The sequence below is a fragment of the Callionymus lyra genome, chromosome 3 (genome assembly GCF_982586985.1).
Source record: "Callionymus lyra chromosome 3, fCalLyr1.hap1.1, whole genome shotgun sequence".
NCBI classification, from domain to species: domain Eukaryota; kingdom Metazoa; phylum Chordata; class Actinopteri; order Syngnathiformes; family Callionymidae; genus Callionymus; species Callionymus lyra.
The window spans coordinates 18,190,406-18,202,506 of NC_141820.1; the positions used below are offsets into that span (position 1 = coordinate 18,190,406).

General features: G+C 45.9%; 1 protein-coding gene across 2 annotated transcripts; it reads right to left on the reverse strand.

Moving 5' to 3' along the window:
* Positions 1–484: 484 nt before the first annotated feature.
* On the reverse strand, positions 485–9,258 carry LOC148083663 (protein MCM10 homolog). Of its 2 annotated transcripts, none has more exons than XM_087786773.1 (16): positions 8,930–9,258; positions 8,405–8,810; positions 5,272–5,412; positions 5,040–5,202; positions 4,814–4,979; positions 3,550–3,717; positions 3,233–3,349; positions 2,968–3,164; positions 2,816–2,904; positions 2,472–2,585; positions 1,643–2,101; positions 1,361–1,494; positions 1,095–1,208; positions 879–1,024; positions 777–819; positions 485–691 (listed from the first exon to the last, which is right to left on the reverse strand). In XM_087786773.1, the coding sequence occupies exons 3-16, from the start codon at positions 5,408–5,410 to the stop codon at positions 608–610; spliced, it is 2,133 nt and encodes a 710-aa protein (XP_087642899.1). In that variant the 5' UTR covers positions 5,411–5,412; positions 8,405–8,810; positions 8,930–9,258; the 3' UTR covers positions 485–607. The 2 variants fall into 2 exon arrangements, with proteins under 2 accessions (XP_087642899.1, XP_087642898.1); XM_087786772.1 differs by having other exon boundaries at positions 8,405–8,539; positions 8,615–9,258.
* Between the last annotated feature and the right edge of the window lie 2,843 nt (positions 9,259–12,101).

Consider the following 12,101-nt stretch of genomic DNA (forward strand, 5'->3'; position numbering starts at 1 on the left):
TCTTGCCAGGCCTGGTAAAATTAATCTTTTTTTGTTGAAGGTCATTTCTTCTCTAGTTGCTTACGCGTTACCTGAATATACCCGGGAGCAGAACTTCTGCTGTTTACAGTCTTTTGAGTTAACAGTGCAATTAAGCTAATAGTCTTATGTAGCCAGTCTGCCATGGTGACTGCTGAGAGAGAGAAGGAGAGAAGAGAGACATTTTGGCCAAATTATGGACCTTTTAATTGCCAGGGAAGCCGACATTCTCATGTACATTTCAATAAAATTGGACACACTTTAGTTTTTGTCATCCGTCTCTTATTGTCACCTCACAATTCACAACCGGAAATTCTGGAAATCTCACTTACTTAACATGTAATAAATATGGTTTAAATTTGAATTATGGGAGGGTTTTGAACCCCTTTACCTCGACCTGATCAAGTTGCCCGCTATAAAAAAAAAAAAACTTCTACTCTCAGCTAATGTTGAGATGAACTTGAAATGTTTCACATCATTTCTTTAATGAGATACAACACATACAATTCATACTCGGTTGCACTACAATTAAAATAGACATTTTAAACGATATGAAAATGCTTTAAATTAAAATACTGGTCTCAGAAGTCTACATCATGCTGTTCAGGAACCTGCCGTGCTCTTCCCCTCGTGGCAGCAGCAGCTCACCACCGATCTTTGGTCCAGTCTTTTCCTGATGTAACATAGAAAGAGTTTTATTGGTGTCGTACTCAAAAAACAAGGGAAAGATTTAGAAAAAGAACATTTGAAATACGTGCCTTCAACATTCCGTCTCGTTCCCATTTGAACAGCCCACAGTTGCTGCAAATACCATAAACACGTCAACGATGCCAAAAAATGAACGAAAGTCCATCTCTTACCTGCAGTGTTTGTGTGGAAGTCTGTCCAGCGCTATAGCCCTTTGGCCACAAGGACATTTGAAAAAGCGTTTCACTGCGTCATGCCAACGTAGATCATGGTTCTCCTGCACGCAGCGGTCAGCAGGTTTGAAGTACGTGTAGCTGCACTGAAGATGGAGAGGATCCACGTCAAAAAGATCCAGCAGTAAGGATTATACATTTAGGGATCAAACATACCTTCTTACAGCTGACTGCACGGCACTTCATCTCCCTGGTCCCCTTCATCTTCTCCTCCATCTGCTCCTTCTTCACCAGAACATCGAAATAGCGCTCCTGCAGCTGATACTCCGCCTGAGTCGAGGAACAAGCTCAGGTTTGACTCTTTCCAGTTTGGTAAAAATCAGGTGAAATCACCTCCTTGGCTCAGGTCTATGCAGTGTCATTATATTTAGATGAAAAAATACGTAAAACATTTGTACATGCGGCAACAGTATTCATCTCACCGCCTGCAGCACAAGTGTGTGTCGAGATTTGGCATTAAGGATCTTCTGGAACTCCTCTGACTGGATGAAGTCAAGTTGTTCTCGCTTCTTCTTCTGTGCCGGCTGCCCGTCCTCCTCAGTGGTGGACGACTCACCTGGAGAGGTACGTCAGAGATCAGGGCTTAGCAATTCAATTCCATAACACGTTGTGACTCTTATGTGGGAAATATCGATCCAAGTTAAAGAAGGAGCCTTAGTATGAGGTGTAAACTTCGATCCTTGAAGCTAGCATGTTTTCCTCACCTGTTGGGGAAGTGAGACTCTTCTCCACTCTGGCGTTGATATCACTGCTGCTGTTCCTCTTCCTCTTCACAGCGTTGGGATCCTCCTTCTGGAGGCCCGACCCTTTGGCCCTCAGTTTCTTCAGCGCGGCCAGCTTGGCAGCCGAGTGACTGACGGCACTGGCAGGCGGCGCCGACGGCGGACTGCCGTCGAAGAACAAGATGTCCTCTCCTTCTGTGAAGCCTCGACCCAGTGTCGGGGTGCTTGGTGTCCCTGGGCTGCAGGTGGACTTGGGAACCTCGGAGGCAGCTTTTGGGGACATTAGACCCGGTGAGCGAGAGTTCTGCTGCGCCCTCTTCTGGATCTCCTCCATCCTCTTCTTGCGGCCATTGAGGAGTTCCTGCTGCTGTCGCTTCTGCTGCTTCAACAGGTCTGATGCCGATATGGACTGAACAGGCGACCCAGAGGCGTCCGCCGAGACTAAACGCACATTAATTCAAACTATTAAAAATAGAAGCTATGCAGGAATATAAAAGTGGACAGTGCCATCAAAGATGTGATGCTAACCCACTTAACGGTCACCATCAGAAAAAACAAAACAAATCATCATCAACAGATCATATTAGACCAAACCTCAAGCTAGCCAAAACTAGCATTAAGCTACCACACGTTGGGATGGAGCTCCGACAACTTGTTGCTACTACTTGAGATGTATATTTTTTATTTTCAATCAAATCATTGTTTAAAATGACACAAAAGAATGGAATCATAACCAATGAGTTTCACGTCATCGTTTGCGTAAGATGATGCCAACACATCGGAAGTATAGCGAGCGTGACGGCAGCTGTACCTGCTGGTTTCCCTTGCGTCAGGTGCTTCTTCAGCTGCAGGGTTCCAGGGGTTGGCATGGACAACAAGCTCTTAAACTCCTTTGAGCAACCGGATACTTCCCCAGACTGCAGGGCTGCCGAACATGAAGAACGGTTTAAGGTACTTGTGAAGAATCAACAAAAATAATTTTCTTATGCCGCCATCTGTGAACAACCTGCACTTATTTTTTGGGCAAATTGAAAATGAAAAAAATGAAGGCGGTAAAGGGGTTGTCTGACTGAAATACAAGTCATAGGACAAAACAACAAGTTGACAATTTAGAGTTTAATTTTGTGTGGAAAAGTTGACGGGTCGGTTTCTCACCGAGACTCTTGGCCTGGTTGAGGAGTTTTGCCGAACCTTTCACGAACAGCGTGTCCAGGGTTTTCTGTTTATTGGGTTTCGAAGCAGAGCTGCAACACAAAGTCCAGTGGATTATTTCTACCCGTTGATTGTCTTCACCGTCAGTGACTCACATCGAGGCGGCGCAGGAGGCAGAGGACACGCCGCCGTAGTAGAATCCATCCTGACAGAGCCGGTCCCTCAGACCGCCACCTTTTCCTTTCAGCTTGTTCGGAGCCTTCCCCGAATAGGACGACTGAAGGTCGGCTCGTTTGGAGCTCATCTTCTTGTACTGGGCCTTGACGTGGTACTGACAGAACTGGCAGTCGTACTAGACACACACGAAGGATTGGTAAGAGGACAGACTTTAGTCGCAGGATGAGGAGGGGAGGGACCCACCAGGTTGACTATCTGGGAGCACGGCTCCCCGTTCTTCTTCGCGGCCTTGCAGGTGCCAAAGTCCTGAGCTTCACCCATGATCATGACTTTCTGTGGGTGGTCGACGGTCAGGCTCACCTGAAAGATGACACATTTTAAACGACAGTTAATCCCATCTATTAAAAATGAAAACTGTCATCATAGCAGTTCTGCTGCTGAACTAAAACTGTCTGCATTAGTCAAGACTGATGGCCCCTCATTTGGATTTGTTTTCCCTCAGATCTGAGAGAATATGTAAGATAAATGTAGAATATGAGCCTCTGTCGTCCTTCACTCACCCCGTCGTACCCGTCCTTCTGCTTCATGGGATTGGGGTTGAGGATTCCGATGACGGTTCCGGTGTCAGTCTTCCAGTGTTCCTTGTGGACCTCTCCGAACAGCAGCAGGGACACGTAAACCTCCAGGTTGTGTAGGTCGTTCAGCTTCCATATGCTGAAGGTTTTACCCTGAAAGACGAGGTTTGGATAAGATAATATTTTCCTTCATTAGTCCCACAAGAGGAATTTTTTGTTACAGCAGCATCAGGTGAAAAGAAAAAAGTACAATAAGCAAGAGCACACAAAAAAAAAAGAATAACAAGAATTCAATATAAATGGCCATTATACATTTGAAAAATATAAGTAAGTAAGTAAGTAAGTAATTTATATTTGTAGAGCACTTTTCCAGACCAGGGTCAAAGCGCTTAAACAATCAAAATAATATTCAATAAAATATATACTTAAAAGGTCAAGATAACACAGAGAACAACACAGGAGTATCAGAAAATCAAGGAAAAGCCTGAACAAATAAAAACGTCTTAAGATGTTTCTTGAAGGAGTCAGTAGATCATCAAACACAGAGGGAGAGGAAGATCGTTCCAAAGCTTAGGAGCAACAGCCTGGAAGGATTTCTCTCCTCTTGTCCTGATGCGTGTTCAGGAACCATCAGTGGATTCTGATCCACAGACCTAAGAGCCCGAGCTGGGGTGTAAGGCTGGATCAGATCAGTGATGTAAGGAGGAGTCTGACCATGCATAGTTTTGAAAGTAAAAACCAGAATTTTAAATTTGATCCTGAAAGGAACTGGCAGCCAGTGAAGACTTTTAAGGATCAGAGAAATGTAAGTTCTTCTACTAGAACAGCTCAGAATTCTTGCTGCAGTTTTGTATTAACTGCATATATACAGTAAATACAAAAAATTACAATATTTACAAAAGTCCCCGTTAGTTTTTATCTGGTGCAGTTCTTATTGTTGACGACGCTTTCATAGAATCAATGGTTGAAGTATGAGATTCTTGTCGTCTTGATTAGTCACATTAGGTACACAACTACACACACAGCTGGACATTCAATTCACAAAAACACATGAATGACACACAAACCCATTTAAGAAGTTAATGCACATATGAACACGCACACTGTATGTTAACAAGAACACACACAAAGACACCTCTACAAAAAACACAGGAACACGCACGACCATCAAACCAAAGAGAAATCAAAGCGACATCCATCACTAGAGGCAGGTGCAGGAGGTTCTCATCCACCCGAGCTGGTTACTCACGCTGCTGTTGCTCTGTGTTGTCGCTTTGTTGACCAACACGGCGAACGTCACCCAGTCGCTGTCATCCAGCTTTTCCCGAGCCAAACGCTCCGGGAGCTCAGAGAGACGGATCAAACGCCGATTGGCCATCTTGCTGTCCATGTCAATGGAGGAGACGCGAGGCTTCCTGAGGAAAAACAACGTTAGCGTTCCGACTCTTCTCCAGGCGTGATGAATTCAAACCGACCGAAGGCGCAGTCCGGAGTATTTCTCAACGGCCATGTCTTTAGGCAGAGGAGGGAGGGACACGGGTTTAGGCTGGCTGGCTGGAGGAGTCGCAGATTTACTGGAGCTTTGTACCGGCTGGAAGGAGCTGCTCAGCTTGATCTCCACCAGTGGACCCCTGTCCTCTGTTCAGCAGGCACAGAGAGTGTCACCTTCACTGATGTTGCACACGTGTGTATGATCTAGTCGTTTACCGGGTGAATCTGAAGCTTTGGGCTGATGAGCGACTCTGGGTTTGGATTTCGTTGCGTCAGCCTTGTTCAACTGGGTGAAGAAGTCCGGAGACTCTTGGAGCTTCGAGGTTCCTGCTGCCACCGGAGCGGGTGGTGACATCACTGGGGGAAGGACGGGGATCGTAAGCATATGGAAAAACACATGACATCCTCATGTCAAACTCAAGGCCAGCAGGCCAAATTAGGACCACCAAGTCATTTTATGTGGTCAGTACAATGGCTGCCTCAAAAAAAATGAATGTATGGTGATCTACAGTGCCTTGCGAAAGTATTCAGCCCCCTTGAACCTTTCAATACTTCGCCACATTTCAGGCTTCAAACATAAAGATATAAAATTTTAGTTTTTTGTCATGAATCAACAACAAGTGGGACACAATCGTGAAGTGGAACGAAATTTATTGGATAATTTAAACTTTTTTAACAAATAAAAAACTGAAAAGTGGGGCGTGCAATATTATTCGGCCTCCTTACTTTCAGTGCAGCAAACTCACTCCAGAAGTTCAGTGAGGATCTTTGAATGATCCAATGTTGTCCTAAATGACTGATGATGATAAATAGAATGCACCTGTGTGTAATCAAGTCTCCGTATAAATGCACCTGCTCTTTGATAGTCTCAGGGTTCTGTTTAAAGTGCAGAGAGAACCATGAAGACAAAGGAACACACCAGGCAGGTCCGAGATACTGTTGTGGAGAAGTTTAAAGCCGGATTTGGATACAAAAAGATTTCCCAAGCTTTAAACATCTCAAGGAGCACTGTGCAAGCAATTATATTGAAATGGAAGGAGTATCAGACCACTGCAAATCTACCAAGACCCGGCCGTCCCTCCAACCTTTCATCTCAAACAAGGAGAAGACTGATCAGAGATGCAGCCAAGAGGCCCATGATCACTCTGGATGAACTGCAGATAACTACAGCTGAGGTGGGAGTCTGTCCATAGGACAACAATCAGTCGTGCACTGCACAAATCTGGCCTTTATGGAAGAGTGGCAAGAAGAAAGCCATTTCTCAAAGATATCCATAAAAAGTCTCGTTTAAAGTTTGCCACAAGCCACCTGGGAGACACACCAAACATGTGGAAGAAGGTGCTCTGGTCAGAAACCAAAATCGAACTTTTTGGCCACAATGCAAAACGATATTGTAAGAGACATACAGGCTGAAGATGTGCTGCACGGTGTGTTTGAGTGTGTGTGTGTTGCAGAGGGGGCGGTTCACATGGGAGTAGGCGTGTGTGCGTGCGAAAGTGTGTGCGTAAAGGTGGGCACTCACCGGTGACGCAGATGAGAGAGAGAGAGAGTCAAGGTTGGAAGTAGCCGTAATTTTTGTTGACCGCTACACGCTACTCATTCATTCATTAATCACCCCTTTTACCTGTTTGATTCGCTGGACTCATCTTCCATTCATCCATCCTCGCAGCGCTGTAAAAGCTATGTGCTGTTTGTATCACAATAAATGCACCAAAAGCCTATCTGGATCTCAGCGTATCTGTTTTCATAACAAACCAAAGCGCGTCATAAATCTACGTACCTGAGGACCCAACCTCATACTCTCAGCGGCGAAAAGTTTGTGTTTGGAAGCCGTAACATTTGTCAACAAAAAAGGCATAGAATGAAAATCATCAAGCCGCATCAAAGAACCAAGTCGTCACGCACCGACTAGCCTGAGAACAAAGCAGCCACAGATAAGTGCCACACCACGCCATCCATTCACCTGGAAACAGGTAGGCCTGAACCTATTAATGTTTGTGGATTAAGGAATCCGCTTCAACTGGAATGCATTGTGTCAAGTGAGGACAATGTATTAAATGGATGTTACGCTGGTTGCATCGGCGCATTGATGGTGCCTCTCAGCACTCCCAAAAAGGGAAATTCCCATTTTCTATGGTAACCCACTCAAATACCATTCGTTTATTAAAGCATTTAAAAATGGAGTTGAGCGAAACACCAGTAACAACTGTGACAGACTCTACTTCCTTGAACAATACACCAAAGGGCATGCAAAGGGACTAGTGAGGAGCTGTCAGCACATGGAGTCGAGCAGAGGATATGTGAAGGCGAAGGCTCTTTTGAAAGAACACTATGGCAATGAGCAAAAGGTTGCAGCCGCATACATGGAGAGAGCTTTGTCATGGCCCACTATTAAAACAGAAGATGTGAAAGCCCTTCAGGAGTACGGCCTCTTTCTGCGTGGATGCTGCAACGCTTTGGAGGATGTGCAGTATTTAAATGATCTGGACACACCCACAAACATGGTGGAAATCATCAAAAAACTGCCGTACAAACTCCGAGACTGCTGGAGGTGCAACACATGTGACCTGCAGGAAAGGTACAATAGGAGAGCAAGGTTTGTGGACATTACCAACTTTGTTGAAAAACAAGTAAAAATCTTGACAGACCCTGTGTTTGGAAACATTCAGGACACTGTTATGACAACTAAACAAATGAAACACAAACCACCCCCTCGCACCAGCATCAGAGGAACCAGCTTCGCTACCACAGTGAATCATGTGGAGAGAACAGCTCAACCTGTGAATAAAGCTACAAACATAAAACCACCAGCCAGGAGGATCTGTCCCTGCTGCACTGGAGGACACACATTGGATGTGTGTGCTCGGTTGGAAAAAATGGCACACAAGGAGAAAATTGACTTCCTGAAGGAAAATGGTGCTTGTTTTCGCTGCCTGTGTATAGGACACATAAGCAAAAATTGCCGAAGGAAGATTTCCTGCTCGAAGTGTGGCCTAAGACATCCAACTGTGCTCCATAAGGATAGTGTGGCAACAGCAGAACCGGCTGAGAGAAGCATCCAGGTTACAGTGGACGACACTTTGGTTTCCAGTGGGCTTACAGGGGCTGGTGAGACAGATTGCAAGCTTCCTATCGTGCCGATCCAAGTGAAGGCCAAGAAGGGCAATAAAGTCATTCTCACATACGCCTTTTTGGACCCGGGAAGTACTGCAGTGTTCTGTACTGAGAGTCTGAAGCAGACTTTGAGCTGCCCAGATGTCTAAAACCTCTGAAGTTTGGGGATGTTAATACTGCGCAACTACACCATTTCTGCGATGCTTCCGAGGAAGGCTATGGTACAGTCACTTACCTGCTGTTACAGAATGAGCACCTCCAAATGCACAGTGCTTTCATTATGGGAAAGGCTTGTGTTGCCCCACTGAAGACAGTTACAATTCCAAGAATGGAACTGATTGCTGCAACAATGGCCAGTCGCATGGATGTCCTGTGGAAGAAAGAACTACACATGAGTCTTCAGGAATCTGTGTTCTGGACTGATAGTGCTTCTGTGCTGAAATACATTAACAACGAAAGCTCCAGATTTAAGGTGTTTGTTGCCAATCGTGTTTCGGAGATCCTGAAATCATCTCACCCCGCTCAGTGGAGGTACGTGGATACAGCTTCAAATCCAGCAGATGCAGCATCCAGAGGGCTCAAAGTGGAGGCATTTCTGAAGGACAGACTCTGGTTAACAGGACCGCCATTTCTTTGCCAACCTGAAACCGAATGGCCTGTGAACCCTGAGCCTGTGAGTCATCTCCCCCAGGACGATCCAGAAGTGAAGAAAACTGCTGTTGTCAATGCCGTACAAGCTGAAGAGGATCCCACTACTTACCTGATCCATCATTATTCCTCGTGGATCCCATTAAAGAAAGCTGTGGCGTGGTGGCTGAAATACAAAGAATGGTTGTGGTCCTGTATCAGGAAGAGAAAAAGGCTAATAGCCAATCAGAGTGAAGAGAGCATGCAGCAACAGAGAATGATGGAGCAGGAAAGGTGCACATTTAAAGGTGCAGCTGTCCTGTGTGCTCCTACAGTGGAGGACATGGACAAGGCTGAGCTGGCCATAATTCAGTTTTGCCAGAAGAGAAAGTTTTTTGAGGAACTCTCGTGTCTGGAAAAGGGACAAAATGTCAAGAAAAATAGTCACCTGTACAAGTTGTGTCCAAGGCTGGAGGATGGAGTCTTTCGTGTGGGAGGACGGCTGAGCAAAGCAGCACTGCCTTCGGAGTCTAAGCATCCTATCATTCTGGCAAAAGACCTTCATATTTCTACCCTGCTGCTGAGAAATATACATCAAGAGGTAGGACACAGCGGCCGCAACCACAAAGGTACAATAGGAGAGCAAGGTTTGTGGACATTACCAACTTTGTTGAAAAACAAGTAAAAATCTTGACAGACCCTGTGTTTGGAAACATTCAGGACACTGTTATGACAACTAAACAAATGAAACACAAACCACCCCCTCGCACCAGCATCAGAGGAACCAGCTTCGCTACCACAGTGAATCATGTGGAGAGAACAGCTCAACCTGTGAATAAAGCTACAAACATAAAACCACCAGCCAGGAAGATCTGTCCCTGCTGCACTGGAGGACACACATTGGATGTGTGTGCTCGGTTGGAAAAAATGGCACACAAGGAGAAAATTGACTTCCTGAAGGAAAATGGTGCTTGTTTTCGCTGCCTGTGTATAGGACACATAAGCAAAAATTGCCGAAGGAAGATTTCCTGCTCGAAGTGTGGCCTAAGACATCCAACTGTGCTCCATAAGGATAGTGTGGCAACAGCAGAACCGGCTGAGAGAAGCATCCAGGTTACAGTGGACGACACTTTGGTTTCCAGTGGGCTTACAGGGGCTGGTGAGACAGATTGCAAGCTTCCTATCGTGCCGATCCAAGTGAAGGCCAAGAAGGGCAATAAAGTCATTCTCACATACGCCTTTTTGGACCCGGGAAGTACTGCAGTGTTCTGTACTGAGAGTCTGAAGCAGAAGCTCAATTTGTCTGGGAAGAGAGCCAACATTCTTCTCAGGACCATGGGGCAGGAGAAGGTGGTCAGTAGCTACATTGTTCCAGAGCTGGAGGTGGCAGCACTTGAAGATGACAGCTTCATCGAGTTGCCAAAAGCGTACACTCAGTTGTCAATGCCAGTCCACAAAGCAAACATACCCACAAATAAGGATCTGACAAGGTGGCCATATTTAAGACACATCTCCTTACCACAGATTGAGGCTGGAATTGAGTTGTTGATTGGAACGAATGTTCCACGAGCCATGGAACCGCTGGAAGTCATCCGCAGTGAGCACAATGGACCCTACGCTATAAGGACGGTGCTGGGCTGGACGGTAAATGGACCACTGACAGGAAACGGTGGAGAGGCCAATTACTGTGACCAGCCAGTAACGGTGAACCGTGTGTCCATTGTAAATTTGGATGAACTGTGGCAACAGCAATTTAAAATGGACTTTCCAGAATCTGCTGTGGAGGAACAAGTGGGTCTGTCCAGGGAAGACCTGAGGTTCATGGACATGGTCACAAAGTCAGCCAAACGGGTCAATGGTCATTACCAGGTTGCCCTGCCTTTGAAAAATTCAAACGTCTGCATGCCAAATAACAGGAAAGTGGTGGAACAGCGTCAAAACCATCTGAAGAGGAGGCTCCAGAGGGATCCAGTGTTTTACAAGGAGTATAACACCTTTATTAATGATCTGCTTGGTAAAGGCTATGCTGAAAGGGTTCCTGATGCAGAGCTGGAAAGAAGTGATGGCAGGGTCTGGTACATACCGCACCATGGTGTCTACCACCCGACAAAGAGAAAACTCAGAGTTGTTTTTGATTGTGGTGCCAGTTACAAAGGACAATCTCTAAATGAAGAGCTGTTGCAAGGGCCCGATCTAACCAGCTCACTGATTGGAGTTGTGACCAGGTTCAGGAGGGAACTTGTCGTCATCATGGCTGACATAGAAGCTATGTTTCACCAGGTGCAAGTGCCCCCAGATGATACTGATCTGCTGCGATTCCTCTGGTGGTCACAAGGAGACTTGAACCAAGCACCATGTGAATACAGGATGAAGGTACATCTTTTCGGAGCTACATCCTCCCAAGCTGCGCCAACTTTGCCCTCAAGAAATGTGCAGAGGATTTTGGACATGAGCATAAGGAGGAGACAGTGGACAAGCTGCAGCACTGCTTTTATGTGGATGATTGTTTGGTGGCAGTTGCAACAGAGGAGGAAGCACTGACCCTCTGTCATGAGCTCATGTCTCTGTGCTCTAAAGGGGGATTCTGTTTGACCAAGTGGCACAGTAACAGATCTGAAGTGTTCAAGACCATCCCAGAGCCCCGCAGAGCTAAAGGCATGGAGCAGTTGGACCTGGACCGGGAGTTTGTGCCCATTGAAAGAGTGCTGGGTGTAGAGTGGTGTATCAAGTCAGACACCTTTAAATTCAAAGTTGTATGGAAGGCCAGACCACTCAACCGCAGGGGCATCCTTTCTACTGTAAGCTCCATTTATGACCCTCTGGGCATGTTAAGTCCCCTTGTTCTGACAGCAAAAAGGTTCTTGAGGGATTTGTGCAGAAGGGGAGTTGGTTGGGATGATCCCATACCAGAGACTGTCTCCAAAGAGTGGCTTAAATGGATGCAAGGGCTCCACCTACTGGACGACTTTGAGCTGCCCAGATGTCTAAAACCTCTGAAGTTTGGGGATGTTAATACTGCGCAACTACACCATTTCTGCGATGCTTCCGAGGAAGGCTATGGTACAGTCATTTACCTGCTGTTACAGAATGAGCACCTCCAAATGCACAGTGCTTTCATTATGGGAAAGGCTCGTGTTGCCCCACTGAAGACAGTTACAATTCCAAGAATGGAACTGATTGCTGCAACAATGGCCAGTCGCATGGATGTCCTGTGGAAGAAAGAACTACACATGAGTCTTCAGGAATCTGTGTTCTGATCTGATAGTGCTTCTGTGCTGAAATACATTAACAACGAAAGCTCCAGA